Source organism: Centruroides sculpturatus, unplaced genomic scaffold (genome assembly GCF_000671375.1).
Source record: "Centruroides sculpturatus isolate CEXI.00-Female unplaced genomic scaffold, Cexi_2.0 scaffold227, whole genome shotgun sequence".
Classification (NCBI taxonomy): domain Eukaryota; kingdom Metazoa; phylum Arthropoda; class Arachnida; order Scorpiones; family Buthidae; genus Centruroides; species Centruroides sculpturatus.
In genome coordinates this window covers 687583-713076 of record NW_019384481.1, presented here as the reverse complement: position 1 = coordinate 713076, position 25494 = coordinate 687583, and the positions used below count along the sequence as shown (strand labels likewise).

Here is a 25494-nt window from a genome sequence, read left to right as displayed (position 1 = left end):
AATTTACAAATTAATGTAAATTAAATCATGAATTTTTATATGAAGTAGAAATGATGTAGCTAATTATGTAATTGATTTTTAAGCAAAGTTTTTAATTTTTTGTAAGTGAATAAAATGTGTTTTAATAAAAAAAATTTATATAATTGTGTACAAAATGTTGTTAGACTTGGCCAAATAATACATAATGGAAAAGGGAAATGCAGAGACAATAAGTCAGGGAATAATGTCATAATTGGTCATGTAAAGTCAGGGAATAATGTCATAATTGGTCATGTAAAGTCAGGGAATCACATGTGGAATTACAGTGGTACCTCAGGATACGAAATTAATCCATTCCGAAACTGAGATCGTATCATGGAAATGTCGTAAGGTGAATCATTTTTCCCATACAATTACATGTAAAACCAAATAAATCATTCCAACACGAAAAAAGAACAGTCAAATTAAAGCTAAGTAGTACATTAAAACAAAAAATAACTATAGTAAGGATAACACTAAAAAATGCGTTTTGTTGTTTTAAATGTATACATAACCATAATAGAATAATAATAATTGATAAAAAAAAAAATATATAGTTTTATTTGCACTTTACCTTTGAGGATAGACAACAGTGGAGGTGTAAACTGGTGGCTGAAGAGAGGGAGAAGGGAAATAATACTAAAACTTAACTTACATAACATAATGTAACAATAACTTAGAAAAGATAAAAAAAAATTAGTGTTGTTTTTATATATATATTTAATTTTTTATTCACTGCTTTTTGCTTTCTTTCCTTCACTTCCACCAGCATTTTCACTGGATAGAGGTTGCTTGGTAAAATATCTATCTAAAACCTACTTTTTAAAATGTTTCTAAAATGACTTAGCCAAATGTCATTACTCTGAGCAGCAATACAGCTAGTGTGAACCTTTTTGGGATGTTTCTTTTCAATAAAATTAGTCACTTTCTGATACCTCAAGATTTCCTTTATCGAGCGAGATCCTTCCTCGATGAAGCAAACACCTGGACTGAGACCGATGAACAAAAGTGAATAAAAACTGGCGCTGCAAACTAATGTAACGTCATATGGTGAGTTTTTGTTCGTATCGTGGAGCAAAAATATGTTTGAATTTCATGTCATATCCTGAAAATTTCGTATGCTGGGGTGTTTGTATCCTGAGGTACCATTGTACCTGTATGGACCCTGCATGTTTATCTTCATCAAGAGGTTAGTAGTTTAGAGATTGCTCCTCTTGAGATGGACCCAAAACTATTGTACAGCACATGCCAACTTTAGGATTGTAGATCATAGTAGTACAGTAATACCCTGACTTACTACCCCGACTTACACGAACCCAGAGTTACGCAATTTTCAAATCTCGTTGATTCATCTTTTGTTTGAGCGCGCCACGCAACTCTTGATTACTCACTCCCCCCACACTGTTGTTCAGCTTACATGTTTGGACGTGTCGCGCAGAATTGACACATAGCTACAATTTATTTTGTGTTATTTATTTCTGTGTTTGTTATATCTACGGAGACTTGAGATACTATATGTTGTGATTTCTTGTAACCATGAGCTCGTTAATCTTATTTCGTCTTTTGATTCAAAGCACGAGATAAGATTAACGAGAACATTTATTAGCTTACATACACCTGACTTGGATTTTACACAAATTGCAAAATTATACCCCGACTTACTCATATTCAACTTACGCGGTTATCGCTCGGTCCCACCTATCGCGTAAGTTTGGGGTATTACTGTATTGAAACTTCTATATATTCATGTCAGATCATCACTGGAGAGCAATGACAATTTAGTGTGCTCATATAGAAATACCTTAAGTAAACAAAATTAATTCCCATAATTTATTGTCTCTCGCACACTGAAGTACAACATTTACTTTGACAAAACAGTCAGTTGTTACTTGCTAGCTTATATCTACTGTACAGTACATTCAGAGGAACAATGTGTGGAACAGGCATATCAGAATGAAGTGGATTCTACACCCATGAGTGTGGATCTCAGGATAATTTAGGGGAATACCCATGCAGTTGCTGGGCAAGCATTCTCAAGTGCTGTATTATATCAGCCTTCACATTTGAGTCATTAGCTATGTCTGTGCTGGACAAGGTTCTTCAATGTTTTGATGCACTCATATTTCACTTGCTCTGCATACCTTACCCAGAAATTCAATTTCTTTATCATAGCTTCAGTTTTATCATGTACATTGAATACTGTGGTAGAACTATTCTGAAGGCCTAGATTTAATTCATTGAAGTGAGAAAAAATATCTGCCAAGTACACAATCCTTTGGATCCAAATTCAGCATAGAAGATGGATTGTCCAACTCAAAAGGATTCTCCGAAAAGAAAAACTTTAGTTCATCATGCAGCTCTATTATGTGTGTCAATACTTTACTTCTCAAGAGCCTGCAGACTTCTGTGTGCAATAGCAATGTTACATGCTTGCTATCCACTTCATTGCAGATAGAAGTAAATATCCATGGGTCTAGCTAGCCTTTACAAAGTTGACAACTTTGACCACTTCATTGAAAACAGTTTGCAAGTTTTTGGGCATTTTTCTTTGTGAATACTTCTTGATGAATAGTACAATGTATCTAATTTGCTTTGGGGACTATGTTTTGAATGTGACTGACAAGTCTGTGTGCCTTCCTATCATGGTCTTTGCTCCATCCATGCAAATGCCAATTTTGGACATGAAATTATCGAGGGAGTAAATGTCTTTTCCTTTTGATGTACTGTGTTTTCTAAAAATTGACAAGAGAGATCTTCCTGAATGGAACCATTTGAAAAGTACCTAACATAAACTAAAATACATACACCAGTCTAGCTATATTAGTTGACTCGTCAATTTGCAATACATGGTGCAAACTATTCTTAACATGATTTACCAGTTTGCACTTAACAGTATCTGTCATATTATGAATATGATGTGAAACAGAATCATTATATGTCAAATGAGTAGGTCCATCTCGGGGGATAAATTTCTCTTTGAATCTACATTGAAACCTGCAAGAAATATGGCTACACTGCATATGACAATGCTGAAAGGAGGGATGGCAGGTATAGGGGAGTGATGGGGAGAGCAACTCGGCTGCCTTTCTTGTAGCCAGCCTGACTACAAATGAAGATTATATGATTATAGATGGTCTACTGGTACTATTCCATGTCTATAGTATTTTCCTAGTCTCCAAGCAAGCACAGCCTTGCAGTCTCAGATCTGATAGTTGCAGTAGGCCTCTACAGTCCAGGTTGTAGCTGGTTGTTGTTGTTAATGATTAAGAAAAGCAGGGATTGATTGGCAAGAAATGGGATAATAGCTGAAAGGGTTGATAAGACCAAGGCAGTAGTATTAATGTGTGAGGGACATAAATACTAAAGCCTTGTAAGAGTGTAGTGAAGTACCCATTAACATGTTGGCATCGTAAAGAAATTTCCTTTTTCTGTACTAGCATTAAAATTTAAAGATATGATCTTACCTTTACCAGCAGTTCTAAGAGGCCTGTGCTGGATAAAAAGTTCTTCCTGGCTATATTATTGGAATGAAAGTTGCTTAGGATGATCTCGGTTTACTGGATTATATAACCATGTGTGGTTTTTAAATATGACTCAGTTGATGCAGAGATTGAAGAGTATTGCCTTGGCAGATGATGAATACATGACAGTACAGTAGAACTCCAGTTATCTGGATTGATTCATTCTGCAGGCGATTTGAATAAGTAGATTAACATGTAAAAAACTTACAGGATAACAGCATAATATTGTATTTATTTATTCATTAATGTGCGATGATTGATCATTTGAATCTATCACTGTGTGAGGACAACCGATTGGGGTGAAGTGTTTTCGACAGCCGAGCGGTCAATTCTGTCTTGTGGGCGCAGAATGACTCTCCGAGACAGGTTTCCCATATAAAACCGTTTAATAAAATACATAAATTGTTCTTATAATAATTCAATATGTCTGGCAAAAGCCTATCCAACGATGGGTTACTATAACAGTTCCAATAAAAATGGAAAAGTTCGACTGTTCAGTTGGTCCTTGGGTATTTTTGGAACGCTGAACAGTGACCCAGGGCATGCACCAGCACTTGTAGAGATGTCCTCAGTGGACGAGTCAAACCTCAACGATTCTGGACATGACCTCAGTGCTTATGGATGTGACGGGTAGGCGAAACCAGCTCCTAGGGCGTCGAAAGAGCCTACGTTGTATCTCTGTTGTGAGCACCAAATCCCAGCAGGGAAGCATTACGCACCAAAACCCAAGACCTTGTAAAGTTTCCGAAAACGCGGTTTTATCAATTTTTCCATCGCAGTCGCCTCTCCATTGGTCTCTCCTCGTCACATGGTGACAATTCGAAACCCAACGAAGGGCACAGGAGAGGTCAACGTCACGTCGGAACACGACTCCTCTCCAGCCTCGTTTTCCTTGACTTTATTTTATCTATTGTTTGAAATCTTTTAACAAGACAAAAGGTTCATTGTTTAAATCTGATTTTTAAGTTCGCTCTTTCGCGCTATGAAACTTGACTCCTTTGAAAAATTAATTGCCTCCCTTTGGACCCTGTTTGGGTCCTCACAACTGCAAATAGACATCACTGATCATGTAGTTGCATGATATAAGGGAGAATTGCAGTCTGATGTTAGTATGAGACAGAAAGGAAGGCAAGTGGTGGTTTGAATAATTGGCATTCAGATAATCAGAGTTTGACAGTGATAGTTTGTTTTATTATCTCTTAATCAATACACAACTGTATAACCATGCTTCTTCCATCTGTGGGATTTTCCTTTTGCTAATATTAATAACTAGTAGATACCGTTAAGATATTTTAGGCCAATCTCTTATGTCATCAGCTGCATTCAGCAGATGCAACAGTTCCAGAGCTGTTGAGTATTTTTCTGTTGAACACCCTCTACAGTAGTGCTGTTTTGGAACATGTTTGGTGTTTTTACATCACATTTAATAGCATCTTTTATTTATGCTACCTGTTCCAGTTGCATATGTCATGCATCATTCAGCAGATGTAACTATGTAATAGCTACCGATTGAAACGCCTTTGCTCAGTTACAACTGTTGACTCTGCTAAATGGAGCATTTTTCATTTCTGAGACAAGAGCTACATACAGAATAGCAGGTTCCAGTGGGAAGCCCACTTTTCAGATGTTACGTGAATTAGTTTTGAGATTATTGGCGATTCCTTGGTTCTGATGTTTCAACAGCATATCATTGAATATTCAAGCTATATGGGTAGTGTTCCTTATTATGCGAAACTGAAAGTTCAACTTTAATATATTTTTGGACACAATAACAACCCATTTGAATTTCATCTTACATTTGGAGCAAGAGAGTAGTTCCTTTGTGCATTTTTTGGACTTATTCCTTAAAAGTAATCTTAAAAAAGAAATAAAAACTAGGGTATAGAGAAAGCCTGAGCAACATCTCTTCTACCTATTGACAGTGGTGATATTCAGCGGGTTCACACAGGTTGGCCGAACCCGTTGTTAACATTTTCAAAGTTTTCCGAACCCGTTGTTAAACACACGTAACATTTCTCGGTGGTTTTGTTTCTTTTAAAAAATATATTAANTTTTTAATTTGTTAGTTTTTTATTTCAAATATTAACTCCTATACATGCAATTATTTATTGTGACATCACAATGTCAGGCTGCTATTTTTAATTTATTTAATTTAAAATATATGCTTTTCACCTTCAAATTAGTAGTGGCTTGCTCCTATACATCATACTTTTCCTTTAACAATAAAGTTGTGCTGGTCATTTCTTAACAGCTTTCAGAGGAAGATTTGAATTGAAATAACATGACTTCCAGTTTGCATCAGAAGTTCATATATTGTTAATCTGGGCTCCTGTCCCTAAGGTTTCCAAATCTGGTCTCGTATTTTATCTATCTAACTGTTCTTGAGATTAAGGAAAGATGGACAGATGATAGTGGGAATTTATAGGTCTACAGTTTTTTCAAATTTTCAGCCCAATTACTCACATTCTTTATACATATATTGAAATAGGAAAAAAAAAACAATTTGATTTAACTTACAAATACTTGGTGTACAGTAATTCAATACAGTGAGTTTTTCTTTTCTCCATTTACAAGATGAAATATTTGATATGATGAACACCAGCTGATATTTCTAAGAATAAAATATTCTAATCATAAGTGTGATGACATTAAAATTTTTGCATCTAAATAGATAGCTTATAAGTTCCAGTTTACATTTTGTTTCATTTGCACTGTGCATTCATTTTCTAGGGATGATAGCATTTGTTACAACATAGTTGTATAGTTCATATTTCAAGCTATTCTATCAACAAATACGATTTATTGATTAGAAAACAAGTTTTCTTGTTTCTGCTTGCTCATTGTTTTAACTATCATTTTCTTATTATTAAATAAATAAATATGTGATGACTTATGTATTTGCTTTTCTACTTTCATATTAATGCCTTTTAAGTTGGTAATACTAACCTGATCGACAGTTTCATTTTATTTAATTTAGAATCATTAATTGATGTTGTCTGGAACATATTGTACTGACTGAGTTATCTCAGAACAAAATACAAATTTTGTTCATAAGAAATGGATAAGCTTAACCCTTTTTTTTTTTTCAAATTTTGATTTTTGAGAGGTTTTTAGAAATGAAATGTGCTCTTAAATTATGATTATTTTCATACACTTTATATTTTATGCTTTGGTATAAACAAAATATTTTTCACAGCTTTGCATTTATAACTTTATGAAAAGAATAACTTAAATTTGTCAAGGGTTACTATCTGAATTCACTTTAATAAACAATGATTCAATATAAGAAAGCTACCAGTAATGTATAATCTTCAAATCCAAAGCAAGAGTAAAACATCTTATTAAACAATTCTTTATTCAATTATAAAATGTATATTTCATTACAAAACATGAAATGATGCAAAACACTGATTTAATATTACATTTGATTTGATTAGAGAAGAACTTTTTAAAAATATTGATTTTGATTAAAGTAAATATTTTCATACATTTAGATTATTTATGGAAATCACAACTAAAGCCCCATCAGATTGTACTGAGGTCCAGTTTCATGAAGATGGTTCTTGGACACCACTTCTACATAAAAAGGAAACACATGTTATAAACACATCAGTTGTTCAACATAGTCCTCCTAGGTTAATGTGTAAGTATATAATAACAGAAATTTTAAAACTTATTTTGANAGTAAATCTTTATGAATTTTTACTTACATGGTTTATGGACTCAAAAAAATGTCGGGGTGGTCAAACGCCCCACTGCACTAATGCCGAAAAAAAACTCAGTGCACTAACGCAGGGTTAAAGAATTAAGGTGGAGTGCCCACATCTTTTTCGTATGTTTACTCGTGAAAGAATAAAGGCCCTCAATGATGATGACTGAGTTTGTCATTTCTCATCCAAAAATAAAGGAACCTTTTAACATTATCCTTGACTAATCAGGATAATTCAAAATTTCACTCTGGACAGGATGGGGAAATTAGTGATTAATTATAAAATTAAAGACTACAAAAAATAAACTTCAGACAACTTTTTCTGCATATAAAATTAATTTAAGAAAATACTTTTGAGAGATTTATTTAAAATTAAATTTTTAATAATAAAGTGATGAATTAATTATTACTGACTGAGTATATGAAGAAAATTTTAATAAACTTGAATTAAATTTTTTGTATAAAATGTTTTTGAAATATCTAATGAGAAGAACTTTTATTTAGGGATTTGAGACCTGGTGCCAAAAATGATTATTCAGTTCAAGTACAATTAAGGTTTTGCTTATTAGAAACCAGTTGTGAACAAGATGATAATTTTCCTCCCAGTATTTGTGTAAAAGTCAACCAGAAAATGTGTCCATTACCGGTAATTATGATCTGATTAAGAAAGTAAGTTTTATATTTAAAAATTTTTATTTTGTTTCTTAATTTTTTCCAAGAATCCTATTCCAACAAACAAACCTGGTGTGGAACCAAAAAGACCAAGCAGGCCAGTTAATATTACTGGTTTGTGTAAATTATCTCCTACTCATGGAAATACTATTACAGTTTCTTGGGCATCAGAATATGGTAGAGTAAGTATTTTTAAAACAAAGATTCTTTTAGCTAAAATGAAAAATCAGCTAAATTGATTTTATAGTACATTATCATTATCCTCTTGATTAATGCAGATTTAAAATGTAATAGAAAGCTGTTCTAATAAAGAAAAAACTTGTCAAGTTGAACTTTCTTATCTGTAACTCCAGTCTGATGTCAAAGAAAATTTATGTATTACAATTTCAAATTAAAACATATCATCATTAAATTCAATTAAAAAAAATAATTATATGGAATATGGAAAGTTACATATATTATTTGTGCATAATTGCCTTATTAAGACTCATTATGTTAGCTTTTCTTACTAATTAAATGTAATAACTGAAATGTAATTATGAGTCAATAGAAGTTTTAAGTACAAAAAATAAGATACAGTCGACCTCCCTATAACACTGTTGATAATTCCATTTTATATGAATTCCATGTTGTACGAGTCACTTAGATTTTACAAATACGTGTGCCGGGCTGTGAATGGCTCACGTATTTGTAAAATCTAAGTGATTCGTACAACATGGAATTCATATAAAACGGAATAATCAACAGTGTCATAGGGGGGTCGACTGTAGTAGAAATGATATTAAATTGGCATCAAATATTTATATGATAAAACTGATTGATTTTCAGGCTAGCTAAGATCATAAACATTTACAGTACATGTATTTTTTCTAATTGTACACTGTATGAATTTATTTAATGTGATTTATTTATGATTTATTTAAAACACAAATTTGAAATTTAAAATAATATTTAATAACTTAAAAAGTACAAAAAGTTTTGAATAACCTTAGTGATCGTAATGAGCTAGCTTTCATATATTTTGGATGGCACCTGTGAAAATAAATTTTATCATTCCTGTTTTGTAATAAAATGTGAAATAGAAACAATTCCAAATTGTGTATAGTACACTTATTTTTGCGATTTATTTATTTATTTTTTGTTTGTTTTTTGTAAAATTACAAAAATAAGTGAACTACAGTACAGGTGTGAGTCTATGAATGTCTTCATTTGATTTTGTTGGCTGTCATTTTTGTGTAGGACTGACTTTGAGTGACAATAAAATACGAGTAAATGAGTTTTCAACTTTATATATAGATGTAAGATAGTGACATATACACTACATATAATTTTTTTTTCTATTCATTATAACTGAAATCAAACATTTTTTCTGCATGTCATACAATGTCCTCTTGACTTCTTTGGATATGGTTGGTTGAAATAGAAGTTGTTTAACTGAAAAGCAGCATATGGTGTTTGGAAAGTTTGCAAACAGAAGTGGTACAAGATTGACATCAAATAGTCAGAAAGATCTTCAGTTTGTGGAAGCAGCATTGTTGGGTAATTTACAGAAATAACAGAAAACATAATGTAACAAAGACTTGTGGAAACTTTTTATTTGCTTAATGACTTTTCTTATAATAAACTTATTCAAAAATAACTGAAAAAATCTCTGTATAATTGAAGTTACAAATGTCAGCAGTTTAAATTACAGTATACTTCAAGCAAATAACTAAAATTATTAACATTTAAAGTACTAGTTAAGACTGATAATTTCATTATCAGTCTTAACTTTGAGGCTTATGAGTTGAAAGTCTTTATATACAAATACGTTATGGAAAATACAGAACTAACAATAGATAGAAAAATGCCATAAAAACTTAATATTGATATTTCATGTTTTATCTTTTTAATTAATATAATATAAATATTTTTTAGGCATATGCTGTTGCTGTGTATTTAGTACAGAGATTGGGTTCTTCAACATTATTGCAAAGATTAAAAGCATCAGAAGTAAGAAATCCAGATCACACAAAAGCAATGAGTAAGTTGTAAGACATCAAAAATTTTGTAAATTTATCTGAATCACTTCAGAATTTTTAAAAATTTGAAAAGGCTTTCTTTTATGGTATGAATAGGTATTAGAATTGAATGGATCTTGATATTTTTATATTTAAATGCCATATTTATCTAGTAGTTACTAAGTAATAACAATTTTTAAAACTTTCAAATATTCAACTAGAATGGTTTAAAATATATATAAATGGTTTGCTGTATATTAGTTAATATGACGATTTTTTTGTCTCTGTAATCCAAAATTATTCTTCGTAGACAAAATAAATTACTTTAATAACTTAAATAAATTTACTTTTAAATAAATAAATAACTTTGTAGTCTTTACAAAATAAATTTAATTTGCCAATAAGATTGCTATGAGATTTGTCTACGAAGAATAATTTTGGATTACAGAGACAAAAATCGTCATATTAGAATGGTTTAATTTGAATTGTAATTATATGTAGAATAGTCATCTTAATTTACAGCTATAATGTATTCCTGAAAAACTGTTAAACAAATTCTTGTAAATTAGGTCAGAGTTACCATTAATTTAAATGGGAAAAATTTACATTCCTGTACTTAAAAAAGTTTCTTATTTATGCTAAAATACATTTGTTTACAAAGAAAAGTATTTTAATAATTAGTAAGTTCTGACGTTTGAAATGCTAAAGTTGACTTGGGTCAAGTCTAAAATATTACTACAATAATAAAAAATAATTTGATTTTTCAACTAGCAGTCATTATTCAATGAAACAGTATATTGAAATTATTGAATTCTACAGTAGTTATTGAAATTAAAGTAATTATTAAATACAGTGGAATCCCACTATCTCAACACTCAGATAATTCAACATTTTTCTCTATTTTGGTTGGTCTGATATATTCTATGAGAGAAAAACCTATAAATTGACATTGTTAACCAACAGATGACACATCAACTCTATCTACATTCAATATATATATTTTTTAAAAAAGAAAAGACAAGTTTTTTTGAGAATCTTCACTCCTGTTGTGTGAATGCCTCAACAAGGATATACCATAAACTGGATGTTACAGTACACAAGAATACACCACTGAAAACCTTGCTTAATTTAAATTCCATGGATGTTCTTTTGAATAATTCCATTTTTAGAATGAGTTTAACCTGAAGCTGGATTCAGGAGGAAATAAAAAATTTTTATGGACTTGAATTTTTGTCATTGGATTGAACTGAGTTTTTTAGTGGTGTATTCTTGTGTAAACACCTCTATACAGTATTTTTTCCTCTTATCTCTCTTCAATCTGATTACCCTAACCCACAAAAGGTGCTGTTATCTCTGGAAAAACACTAGAGGACATTTTCTGGTTACAGTTATGTCCATTAAGTGTTCAAAGTTCATTTTGTTCATTTGCATACAATAGCTATATACAGCACATTTTTTATTTGATTAAGGCAATATCACACATGGGCGATCTGCCAAGAGGAATGCCGCCTGGGAGGTTTTTTAGGGAAAACTGGTCCCTATGTAGGCATTACTGATATGAAGAAAACCCAGAAAGTGCCATGTGGCCTGTCCATTAGCAAGGTGCAAACACTGAACACTGGTAGTTGGATTTGGAGTTTTTTCCACTCAGCCACTAGAACTACACATTTTTATGATGGCTCTACAAAAACTACAGGGATTAACACTTAAAGCAAATGCTAAAATTTTAAGAAAACTTGAAGATGGCTATAAGTAGTCTGATATTGTGAAAGAATATGGCATACCATGTACAATGTTAGACATTTGGGAAGAATAAGGAGAAAATTTTAAAGACCTGTGAGAAAACACATGTAGATGTCCAACTTTAGTCTTGTTGAAGCTATTCTAATGTTGTTTAAATCTGTGCCAGTGTTATTAATTCCTATATATGGTCCACTTATTCAACAGAATACTAAAGATTTCATTAAGAAATTGGTTGTGATGGATTTCCATGCTGGCAATGGCTGGTTAAATTGATTCAAGCAGAGTCAGGAGATAAATTTTTTGGAGAAGCCTTCTGTTCCCAAAGACACAATCATGCATTGCAAAAGATAACACCTTGAAAAGAAACTGGAATTCTATACTAGCAACAATATCTTTAACTGTGACCAAAACTAGCCTTTTCTAAACAATTGTTTCCAGATATTGGTTTTTAAAGGGAAATATTTGATGATCATAAGAGAGACAAAAAATACTTGACTATCTTTTTTGTGATCAATATGAATGGTACAAAAAACTGAGACTGTTTATCATTGTAAATCTAGACATCCTCACTGTTTCAAAGATGTAAAGGCTTTGCCAGTTGACTATGGAAGCTACAAAAAGATGTGAATGGCATCTTTAATTTTTGAATTCCAGATAAGAAAGCCTGAGAGGAAGTTTTTTGTGGAAAGTAGGAGTATATATGATGATGGATAATTGTACAATTCATCCACATTTAGAAATCTTTCATCAATATAGTTGTTTCCTTCTTCCAGGTACAATTGTTTTACATCCATTAGACCAAAGCATAATTCAGTGTTAAGCATTTTTATCAAAGGCTAGTTCAGAAATTCATTGAAGATGTAAAAGAAAGTTAAAATTTAAAAATCGGTTTTGGATGCCATGGATATGATTTCTTCTGCTTGGAATTTGGTGTCAAAAGAAACAATTCAGAATTGTTTTTCAATGCTGTTGGCATCACCTGCCCATTCAAAACAGATGAAAGTTTACAAGTAGATAATGCTGTGGTGATAACATCAGAGATGATGGATGAAGAAAACATTCTTAACAGTACTAAACAGTCTATTAAAAGGGTGCACAAATGGTGCTGCTGCTTTTGCTAATGATGATGATCAAGAAAGTTTGAAAGATGAAAATAAACACTAAACCAGAGAATCTTTGCAGACTGTTTATGATTTGTTTTATTCAAACACAGGATAATCCTGACAGTCCTCTATCCCACTTGAAGAGTATTGAGGACTTTGTGTATGCTTTGCCAAAACATAAGTATGCTTAAATAACAAAGTAAATAACAAATTTTCCTCTTATGTATTATGGTACCCTAATACAATACAATAATTTATTCATATGTAAAAAGATTACATTTATACAAATGTTTCTTAGCAGGACAATTTCATTAATTTAACTATTACTTTATGTACTGTAGTAAGATAGTCTAGTAACACAAAACTGACAAATTGCATATACAGTATTGTATTTAATGACACTGCCAACCATTAAAATTTAAAAATCTCAGTAACTCATCAGCTGATATACCATGTTTAGCTTTCCCGGTGAAATGTCAAATTGTTGGGGTTCCACTGTTATTTGTAATTAAAGAAATCTATATGAAATTAGCTGAAAGTTTTTTTCTATTACAGTGTGTGATTGGTTAACGAACAGTTCAGATAGTGAACAAATTGGATAATGAACACTTTTGCAAAAGATTTTTATGATTGGACAATGAACACTTTATTGAACAAACATAAAAAAAATTGACGGAAAATAACGAATACCGATTGATTTTCCCTTGTCTTCAGGTAACAATTCGAAACCTTTCAGAGCGTGAGAGACGTTAACATTGACACTCAACCCGATACTGATCAGATGGTATTCCTTCAAATTTTGAAACTATCCCTTGTAATTCTAGCTTTTTTTTACCTTTCTGACAAATAATTTTTTAATCTTCACGAGACTGTCAGGTGGGCACTTGTTAAGTTTTGGGTTTATTTACGGAAGGTGAAAGTTTAACTGTCCCATTGGACATTTGTTAATGTTTTAATACCAAATTTCGAATTTTGTCCGGGCCTTGCATTTAAATAATTTTTTGTGGGCTAGTTGATTTCTGTTCTCTGAATTTTTGTAAGTGCTTTTCTGAACTTTATTTAAAAAAGAAACTGATAATATTATGGAGCCTTAAAAGAGGAGTGTCAAGAACTATGTTCATCGTAGAAACCAAGTAAAATAATAGCCAAGGTAGAAAGTGGGTGCAAGATGTCTGATGTTGCTAGGCAGTATGGCTTTAACAGGTGTACAGTAGGAACAATCTTAGCTATGAAAGATATATCAAGAAGTCTGAGCTGCTAATGGAGCAATGAAAATCACATATGAGAAATAAGGAACATTGAAGAGCTCATAATGGAACCTGAAACTGATCTGATGACAGAAGAACTGAAAGAACTCTCAAATGAAGAATACCAAGAAATTCAGCGAGATGTGTTTTCTTTTGAAAAAGAGGACCAATGTCAACATCTGCTACTAAAGATCTTTTGAAAAAGTGGGAGGATGTCAAAACAACAATCATCCAAGTGGCATCCAAACCAGAATAAGGTTAATGGGGTTGGGGATCTCTACAATTACAATACTATTAATTACTTCTGAAAAATCCTGAAAAAAAGAGAAAAGCAATTGACATTGGACAGATTCTTTAACCCCCACAAACGGAAAAAACATGACTAATAAAAATGCAAGACTGCATATATGTGTTTTTACTATTACATATAAATAAACGTAGTAAAAATGTGTGTATTTTTTATTTTTTGGAGTCTCCGGAACAAATTAATCAAATTCCCATAAAAACCTATAGTAAATCAATAATTGGTTAACGAACAATTCAGAAAGTGAACAAAGACTTGGAACGGATTATGTTCATTAACTGATCACCCACTGTATTTAGTAATGAAATGTCATTAATACTTGATTAATTTAAAAATACATGCTACATGAGATTTCTGTGCTTACATTTGAAGTAAAATTAGTTTCTTCTGTAAAAATAAAATAGTAAAATATTGCTTTCTAAACATGGGCAAGGTAAATCAGCAATTTAGGCAAATTTTTGTCTCTCTTGAATATTTTCTCTTATATTTACTGTACTTCTTGATTGTGAACAACTCTATTACAGTATAGTATGCTAATATAAACATAATAAGTTTATAGAATACTATAAACTTATTATGTTAATCAATTTTGTACTTTTTCCCTGGATAAACAAAAAATTTATGCAACAAATTAAATGAATATTTTACATAATCTGTTAAACTGATTTATCTAACCTAAAGAAAACAAATGCATTTGTGTTATCATTTTACTTCATTTCATTTTGTAATATAGTTTCATTCATAAATAAAAGTTTACTTTATTTATATTAAAGTTAATATGATTTTTAATTAGTTAATATAGAATCTTCAAGAATAATAATTAATATTGATTTGGGAATGACTTTTTTAATTACTACAGTTAAAGAAAAATTACAACATGATCCTGATTCTGAGATTGCAACTACTAGTCTAAGAGGATCTCTGATTTGTCCTGTAAGTTCTATATAGTTCCTTAATATGGGATTAATCTAAAATTATTCTTTGTTTTTTTATGACAAACTGTCAATATAGATGTACAAATAAAACTTGGATTCACATAAATTTAAAATATTTAACTATTGTTTAAACTTTAAACAGTTATTAAACATGTATATTATATCAGCAATATTAAATGAAATGTCTATCAGCTTGAATTAATTTCTGTTTAATAATAAAGCATTTGTTGGTTTAATCATTTCTGGAATTTTCAGTTATATGCTGCTTTTATTTTTAAAAATGAAAATGTCTAATAAAATTCAGAAAGAATATTTATTTCATATTCTTTGCTGTAGTATTTTCCATATTTTTTCACATAAGGATAGGTAGTTTTCAATGAATTTATTTATCTATCCTTAGATAGGTAAATGTGTGGAATATGAGTAAGTTTTCATCTTATCAAGTTTGTGATTGATGTATAGTGTATAACATATTTTATTTATTTAATAATATATTTAATGTTTTTAAAAATATTATTATTTTTAATAGAAATTTATTGCTTTTGCTTTTATTACTATTAAACTTTTTATGGATTAGTACTACCAGAACAAATGGGAACTTCTGCTTTATTATATTTCTATAATCATTTTTGTTTTTAGAATATGAATTATATGAATTACCAAGTTTATTTGAATAATAACCATTCTCAAATAGTAACTAATCTTGAATAGTAGACAAGGCTACTATTTGGGGATTTCTGAAAAGTTAGGGAAATAATGTAAAATTAATAAATGCTGTAAATTATGGTAGCTAGGATTATTTAAATTCTTTTCTTATTACTGATATATAGGAAATAGTAATTATTATAAAGATACCAGTTGCTATTTCAAGTATAATTTACTTTAAAAATCAAACTTTCATGCATAAGGCAGGTCTTCTTCGGGCAATGTAGAACATACTTAAAAATATCATTAATGCATTCATTTAAAATAAGATGAATACATATTTCAACTTATAAACATTAAAATTTGAATGTAGACAAAAATGAGATGTACTGATGTAACTAAAAAGTTTTTATGCAATGATATAAAAATAAAATTGTGTAATCAGATCTCAATTTAAGCAAGAATATAATAAAAAATCAGTTGCAAAATATTGAGTTATTTTTTTAAATAGTGTGTCATGGTTCTGGGATTTATAACATAGATTTATTACATAGTCCTAGTATAGATATGTATAATGATTCTCATATAAAAATAGATGCATTTACTACATTGTCTAGGGAGTAATTCTTTGGCCTATAAAGGTACATGGTCATGGTCTAATAAACCCCTGAAGGGTTTTATAGTATGTTTGTTCAATTAGTCAATATGAATGTTTTATGCTTATGACCTGTATGTAAAATATTTGTGTGTTCTATTTGGTTGCTCTAACGGAACCATTTAAAAACCCAATATTTTTAACATAGGAAAACTATCTGTCATTACAAAGTAATCTAAATAATGGTATTTGTGGCCTGATTGAAATAAGCTTATATCTTTTATAAACTCTGGCCACATGTAGTGAGAGGGATTCTAAATATGGGATGATTGGGCTTACAAAGACTAGTTTTTAATTTTAGTGTATGATGGTGTGAGAGGGAAGAGAAATCTATGTACTTGATTTTTGTGATAATTCAGAGTTAATAATTTAATTTTTTAGGGAAAATTATTGAATTTTTGGCAGAAAAATTTGTTATATTTTTGTAAAATTTACAAAGTTGGAAAATGAACTTTCTTTTCTGTTTGATTGACATAATGCAATTTTCCTCAAAAGTGAATTATAACGTGAAATCTCGCATGATAGATGTGAGCATTTGCTTACTAAAGGATATAAGAGCCAATCTGGTTTGTGAGATTTTACTTCAAAAAATGAATTTGGACATGCAATTTTTTTACAGTCAAAATTCAATGTAGATCTCTCCTAAATAGTGCCAGCTAATTAATATTCACAAATAGCTCTTTTCTAAGTATTAGATAGAAAACCTGTCAATGTATGTGAATTATTATGATTTTGCATTGAAAAACTTATAACTAAATCAGGTGACTTTCTCTCAAACTCAATTTGTATATAGACTTCATTATTACATGTAATTCTTATATCAGGTAAAAAGTCTCATGAATACTCAATAATCAATAACTCATTCATAATTGCAACTTTGAGTTAGTGCCAGTGTTTTCAGACTGAAGTGTTTTTTTTTTAAATAGAGAAATTAATCATAATTAAAAAAAAGTATGCCTTTTGAGCTTTTGTTGTTTAAATTTTATATTATAGTATAATTGAAAGTTATCAAACTGATTTCCTTAATCTTTTGTTTGAGTACCAGGAAAGGCAAGAAAAAGTCCTTACAAGATTTTTTTTTTATCTGCTTGAATAGAATATCTAAAACCTAGAAGAGTCTTAAAGCAATCATTGAATATAAGAACTTTTTTAACTAAGGAATTAATGAAAAGGAAAGTCAAAATGATGAACCAAATACAAATTACATGTGTAGAAAAGTCAATCTAAAATATTCTTTATTTATATTGTGATATTTTAATAGAATATTTAATTGATTTGAACAGAAGAGAGATAATATTGTCTGATGTTGGAAATTCTGAAAATAAAAATATTTTAGGATGCTAAAATTTGTCATCAATAGATTGAATTTAAAAAAAAATCTTACATGGCACTTTCATTTTGAAGATATTGTAAAGAATATGATTTTGGGTGAAGTTGTTTTATTTTTATTATCTTTTTGTTAAATCAGCATTTTTACTTATCATTTTTAGAAGCAATTTTAGACACTCACACACTCTCTCTCTCTCGCTCTCTTTTTGCATGTGCATAGTAAAGCGGAAAATGTCTGAGAGGATAACTCATCATTCACCAGAAAAATTAATTTTTTTTTATTTTTTAGAGTAATTTTTTGTCATAATAAATTAAATTGAAATGTTACATATTAAGACTTTCTCCATCTCTAACAGATTAAGAATAGATATTTCAAAGCATTTAAATTCTTCAAATTTGAGTACTCTTTAAAATAAAATATCCTTTTGGACAGTAGATTCTAGAATTAGTATATAAGTTTTAGGAAATGTTTGAATTCAGAAAAATATAATAGATATTTAATGTAACATTTTATAATTTATTTTTTGTAAACATTTCTGGTATAAATTTTATTATTATATTTCAGCTTGGAAAAATGAGAATGCAAATTCCTTGTCGAGCAATTACTTGTACACATTTGCAATGTTTTGATGCATCATTATATCTTCAAATGAATGAGAAAAAACCAACCTGGATTTGTCCTGTATGTGATAAACCTGCTACATTTAAAAACTTAGTAATAGATGGGTGAGTATTATTTTTTAGTTTCCAAAAGTTTTTTTTGCATTCCAATTAATTTCAAGTCATTTAATGATATTGCAGTTATGTTACATTTTATTTCACTAATGTAAAATTTAATACAGTAATACCCCGAACTTACGCGATAGGTGGGACCGAGAGATAACCGCGTAAGTCGAATTCGCGTAAGTTGGGGTATAATTTCGCAATTTGTATAAAATCCAAGTCGGACGTATGTAAGCTAATAAATGTTCTCGTTAATCTTATCTCGTCTTTTGATTCGTTCACAGTTACAAGAAATCACCACATAGAGTCTCTCGAGTCTCCGTAGATATAACGAACACAGAAATAAATAACACAAAATAAATTGTAGCTATGCGTCGATTCCGCGCTACACGTCTGAAATGTAAGCTGAACAACAGTGTGGGGGAGTGAGTAATCGAAAGTTGTGTGGCGCTAAAACAAAAGATGAATCGACGAGATTTGAAAATCGCGTAACTCCGGGTTTGTTTAAGTCGGGGTAGCGTAAGTTGAGGTATTACTGTATTAAAATATAATATTTCTTTATATGTTTAATTTTGTTTTTACATAGTACAAACATTCCTGAAAACTTCGCTTTAAAAAAAAGATAATGTCTGTATGGAAAAACAGATGATTGGTTTCCAACCTTAAAAACCAGAAAAATAATGCAATAAATCAATTAGTATAATAGGATATGTTTATACAAAATATTTCAATTTTACTTGTAAATTGGAAGTTAAACTTAAGAGCTTAGAACTTAAAGCAAAATTTATATTTTTTGCTCAAATTTTATTCCACTTTTTCAATTAGTGCTTTTAACTTCAAATGGCATACAAAAACTATTCTTATGGAAATAACTATTGTATTGATGTTGATATACTTGTGGTATAATAAAATCAGAAGAAACGTAATCATGCAATCACATGTAAACTTTGAATTAAATTTTTTCTGATTCCATCACTCACAGGATAAAGTTGAAATATAGGACTGATTATTGTTACATATATTGTAATAAACAGGCAAATCTTAAAATTTACTAGAGCATATGTAGTAGTGTTAAATGCAAATCTAAAAAAATATTTTTAAAGAGCAATTTCTTAAAAAAGCAAGTGTGAATATTTTTTCTTAGAATTAAATTGAAATGGAGATTATTAAAAAGGCAAATTTATTGTAATGTATTAGAACAAAACAAATCACATGAAAAGATATTTGAATTTTCCAGACTGTTAAATCAAAACGTTGTAAAAACAGAATTGGGTTTACAGGATATGATAAATATTTTGTATGTTCTTGGAATATTCAATCTGTTATCTTTGAATTTTTAAAAATTGAAATTAGATTTTTTGAGTTTTAATTATTTTTAGCCTTTAAATTCAAACAAATTTTTTTTAATTTGTTAGTTTTTTATTTCAAATATTAACTCCTATACATGCAATTATTTATTGTGACATCACAATGTCAGGCTGCTATTTTTAATTTATTTAATTTAAAATATATGCTTTTCACCTTCAAATTAGTAGTGGCTTGCTCCTATACATCATACTTTTCCTTTAACAATAAAGTTGTGCTGGTCATTTCTTAACAGCTTTCAGAGGAAGATTTGAATTGAAATAACATGACTTCCAGTTTGCATCAGAAGTTCATATATTGTTAATCTGGGCTCCTGTCCTAAGGTTTCCATATCTGGTCTCGTATTTTATCTATCTAACTGTTCTTGAGATTAAGGAAAGATGGACAGATGATAGTGGGAATTTATAGGTCTACAGTTTTTTCAAATTTTCAGCCCAATTACTCACATTCTTTATACATATATTGAAATAGGAAAAAAAAAACAATTTGATTTAACTTACAAATACTTGGTGTACAGTAATTCAATACAGTGAGTTTTTCTTTTCTCCATTTACAAGATGAAATATTTGATATGATGAACACCAGCTGATATTTCTAAGAATAAAATATTCTAATCATAAGTGTGATGACATTAAAATTTTTGCATCTAAATAGATAGCTTATAAGTTCCAGTTTACATTTTGTTTCATTTGCACTGTGCATTCATTTTCTAGGGATGATAGCATTTGTTACAACATAGTTGTATAGTTCATATTTCAAGCTATTCTATCAACAAATACGATTTATTGATTAGAAAACAAGTTTTCTTGTTTCTGCTTGCTCATTGTTTTAACTATCATTTTCTTATTATTAAATAAATAAATATGTGATGACTTATGTATTTGCTTTTCTACTTTCATATTAATGCCTTTTAAGTTGGTAATACTAACCTGATCGACAGTTTCATTTTATTTAATTTAGAATCATTAATTGATGTTGTCTGGAACATATTGTACTGACTGAGTTATCTCAGAACAAAATACAAATTTTGTTCATAAGAAATGGATAAGCTTAACCCTTTTTTTTTTTTCAAATTTTGATTTTTGAGAGGTTTTTAGAAATGAAATGTGCTCTTAAATTATGATTATTTTCATACACTTTATATTTTATGCTTTGGTATAAACAAAATATTTTTCACAGCTTTGCATTTATAACTTTATGAAAAGAATAACTTAAATTTGTCAAGGGTTACTATCTGAATTCACTTTAATAAACAATGATTCAATATAAGAAAGCTACCAGTAATGTATAATCTTCAAATCCAAAGCAAGAGTAAAACATCTTATTAAACAATTCTTTATTCAATTATAAAATGTATATTTCATTACAAAACATGAAATGATGCAAAACACTGATTTAATATTACATTTGATTTGATTAGAGAAGAACTTTTTAAAAATATTGATTTTGATTAAAGTAAATATTTTCATACATTTAGATTATTTATGGAAATCACAACTAAAGCCCCATCAGATTGTACTGAGGTCCAGTTTCATGAAGATGGTTCTTGGACACCACTTCTACATAAAAAGGAAACACATGTTATAAACACATCAGTTGTTCAACATAGTCCTCCTAGGTTAATGTGTAAGTATATAATAACAGAAATTTTAAAACTTATTTTGATAATTTAAAATTTATTTTTATATATATATATATATCAAAAAATTTATAATAATAATAATAATGGCAAAGAAGAATAGAAACACAAATAACCAATAATAGAAAGCAGCTTGGCAGGCTGACACAGTATGCTAATAACAAAACAACACCTAAATTAATGAACAAGAAAAAGCCCAAATAACACAATGTCCATATTACAGAATACTGTACATTGACACACTGAAACAAAATCTTTCAGCCAAAGCACAGTGATGCAAATGATATAAAATTTGCTATGTACAGAAACAACAAAATAATAAATTATTCAGGAACAATGAAAAACTCTTCTATGGGCAAATTAATATCAAATCCACTACTGATTCTGAACACAATGTCATGCCAGCTGAGGAAGAACTCACAAATTATTGGTCTTCTCTTTGGTCTACTAAAGCAAGGACACACAGTATGCATTGTGTTGAAATAAATACAAAGACATCCATTGCACAATGCAGAAAACACACAACTGGACAGTATGTGGTGTAGACAACATTCACAATTTCTAGTACAAAAAATTCACATCTGTGCACCAGGAACTAGCTAAATATTTTCTCATATTATCAACAATCCATAAGAGATTCCAATTATTTTCACACAGGGCATCACCCACATGAAACCAAAATACAACAATACAGACCTTGCACAGTACAAATCAATGATATGTCTTCCAACACTTTACAAGATTCTTACTTCTTGCATTGCAAACAAAATATATAATCATATTGATAACATTCTTACAAAACAAAAAAAAAATGCTGCCATGGAAATCACAAAGGTTGCAAAGAACTACTACTTATTGACTCTGTTATCCTAAAGCAAGTTCATAAGCACCATAGAAACATACCATGACATACATTGATTACAGAGAAGCATTCAATAGTTTCCCACACACTTGGCTGCTGCACACACTTCACATCTACAAAATCACTTGATGTATATTTGACATCTACAAAATCCATTCCCAACTGATCAGTTTCCTTGGTTTTACCATGCTCCCACTGAGAACACTACATTACATTCTAATCTCATAACTTTAAAATTTAATCTCATAAATTAAGTCAAATATACATCAGGTGAGGGATTTTTCAAGGAGATTCCTTGAGTCGTCTTTGGTTTTGCCTTATGCTTAACCCTTCATCTCAGCTCCACAACCAGTGTGTTATGGCACATTTATATGCCCAGAGATAAGGCTAGGTGTGTCACAGCCTTCGAGAAGAAGAAAAGTGCAGAGTTTGTGATGGACACATGAATATGATTAATATATGTTGATTAAAAAGGAACGATGATTTGCCAATTACGTGCTTATTGCCACTGATGTTCGTAACAGAAGGGATTCTTACAAGTTTCGTTTACACCTATGCAGTCATATTTCATAGAATATGTACAGTACATGCATTTACTCACAAATTAGTCTTTAATTAATTACTTCTTGAGTCGCCTAAATCGTGTCTTCCCTCATATCGTCTTGATCTGTGTATAGAATTGTATGTTTGATTTCGTATGCCACCTATAATGTTTCTTGAGTCATCAAATGGGTCCCTATATCTGTTTCTAGCATTGTTGCATCTATGCATGGAGAATTTGGTTTGATTTTCCTGCCGTTGTAGTTCACGTAATTACTCTTGTATTTGCCTGATTGTTTGGTCTACAGTAGTGTTGTAACGAATAGTATATTCGGCCTCAGGCTAAATACCGAATATTCGGCCAGGAGTGTGGCCGAATAGCCAAATATTCGACTTGATTAATGCACATATGAAAATTGGCATGCAAACCGCATTATGGTAAGGACCCTGCTCTCTAATTTTCCACTGTCACTACACTTTGCCAATCGCGTTCATTCTTGACAGTTGTAGCGGACAGACAAGAGTGTCATGGCAGTATGTGATAAGTGATGATATCAGATGTGGATAACAATGAAATGACGTACACGTGTAAATAACGGAAAAAGAACAGAGAAGGACCACGAAGTAAAAATGTGAAAATAAATATGAAATTGAGTCGATAACATAATTGAACGAGTCGAAGCAGCTTATTGGTGCGAAATTCACGGCCGTCAATGCCAAATAATTGTTGTCATAGACTTCGGAAAGCTAAATGCTTGTAATGAAAGTCACTTAGCGTACACAGACGAAAGCCTGGGGCCGTTCGGGCTACCAAGCTGTCTCGAATCTGTGAAATCATAACTATGACTTATACCGATGTCCTATCTGTCTCTTTTCTCCATTGTTACCAGGCTAAGAGTCACATAATTGTAAAATGGGAAATCTACGGCGGAAAAGTGACAAATCGAATGTATCGTGAGCGTGCGTATTATGATGTATGCATAGGCATACGTGCACTAGAGCAATAAAGGAAACAGAAAGGGAAGAGCAAAGACGAGCACTTAAAAAGAAGGATAGGCAGGATCAGACCCTCAGATGTGCAACGTACACACGTACACGACACCACACGTATACACCTATTCATTGGAGAATAGGTGTGTACGTGTGCTGATCTTTGTAATTATAAATTGTGAATACATGTGACTAATATTATTTTCTTTTTTATTTTGCACATGTTATAAATAAATATAAACAAACAACACTAACCCGATAACATTAAATCTAAATTTCAAAATGATTAATTTAATGTAGTTTTGTTATTTCCTACTCCTGTTTTTAGGTATTCGGCCAAATAGTGATTAAATATTCGGTATTCAGCCGAATAACGAAAAATAGGCCAAATACCAAATAGTAACCAAATATTCGTTACATCACTAGTCTATAGTTCTATCAATATAGCTTTATCTTCGTTGATCTGGATATTCCTGAGAATGCCAAAATGGCATTGGTCTATGTCTAGGGTCGCCTCAACTATGGTCCGAAGGGTTCAGTTGTTGAAGTTGCTCCTGAATTTTCCTCAGCGTTTCTTCTAATTGGTTATGATTAGTATCCTTTTCGCTAGTGTTATCTACAGTCCTTATTATTCCCCGGGGTCTTCCCGTCAATTGTTCTATACTTTCTTCGCTAATAGCTATTCGCACTGCCTTATCAAAGGTATCGGGTTCTTTTGACATCACGTGTCGCTTTATCTGATCATTGAGTCCACTCATAAACTGCACTAACAACCGTTTGTCTCTTTCCTTTTGTTGGCATCGTTTTACAACTTCCCGTTCCTGTGCATTATCACTAGGTTGCTCTTTAATAATTTCTACCACTAAAGTTTGTAATCGGACGGCGTAGGTCTGCACGTCTTCTCCCGGCACTTGCATGCAAGCGTGAAACTTCTGTAATTGTAAAGAGAGAGGTTCCTTTTCAAATCTTTTTATCATAAGCTTTTTGAACTCATCATAAGTTGTTATATCTTTTGTCGTAGCATCCTTCCACGCAAAATCTCGGGCTATCCCCATTAATAGCAATTTAGCTACTCCTAAGCATTGCGCCTTGGTCCAATTTGTCAATTTACCAATCTCATCTAAGGACTCAAAAAAAATTTGTGACCTTAAGGCCATCTGGATCTACGGCAAAAGATGGTATGAGAGGAATCATGCCCCCAAGTCCGCCTACTCCAGTACTTCCTGCTGTCACTCCACACGGCGCATGACCTTCTTTTCCTTCCATTTTCCTAGTTAGTCTCCGTTACTATCTTAAAATCCGCGCTGTGACAAATAAAAACATCCCGAAAATTGCCAAAACGAATAATGTAAAAGGTTAGCGAATATTGTCGGAAAATAGGCTGCCAGACAAATAGAAAAAGTTTATTGTTAGCAAATAAGTATGTAAATGAGGGGAGTGATCGCATTCAGAGTTGTGACGTCACCTCACAGTATAAAGTCCGAATCTCGAGTG

The 25494-nt window shown here is 30.9% G+C and overlaps 1 protein-coding gene across 2 annotated transcripts in view; it reads left to right on the top strand.

Moving 5' to 3' along the window:
• LOC111621452 (E3 SUMO-protein ligase PIAS2-like) overlaps window positions 1–25494 on the top strand; it is a 108110-nt gene that overhangs the window by 33015 nt on the left and 49601 nt on the right. For both annotated transcript variants that reach the window (XM_023363607.1, XM_023363608.1), the window contains exons 5-10: window positions 7753–7894; window positions 7968–8102; window positions 9838–9943; window positions 15177–15250; window positions 18447–18607; window positions 21447–21595. In XM_023363607.1, coding sequence (XP_023219375.1) covers window positions 7753–7894; window positions 7968–8102; window positions 9838–9943; window positions 15177–15250; window positions 18447–18607; window positions 21447–21595 — 767 coding nt within the window. The remainder of the gene's footprint in view (window positions 1–7752; window positions 7895–7967; window positions 8103–9837; window positions 9944–15176; window positions 15251–18446; window positions 18608–21446; window positions 21596–25494) is intronic.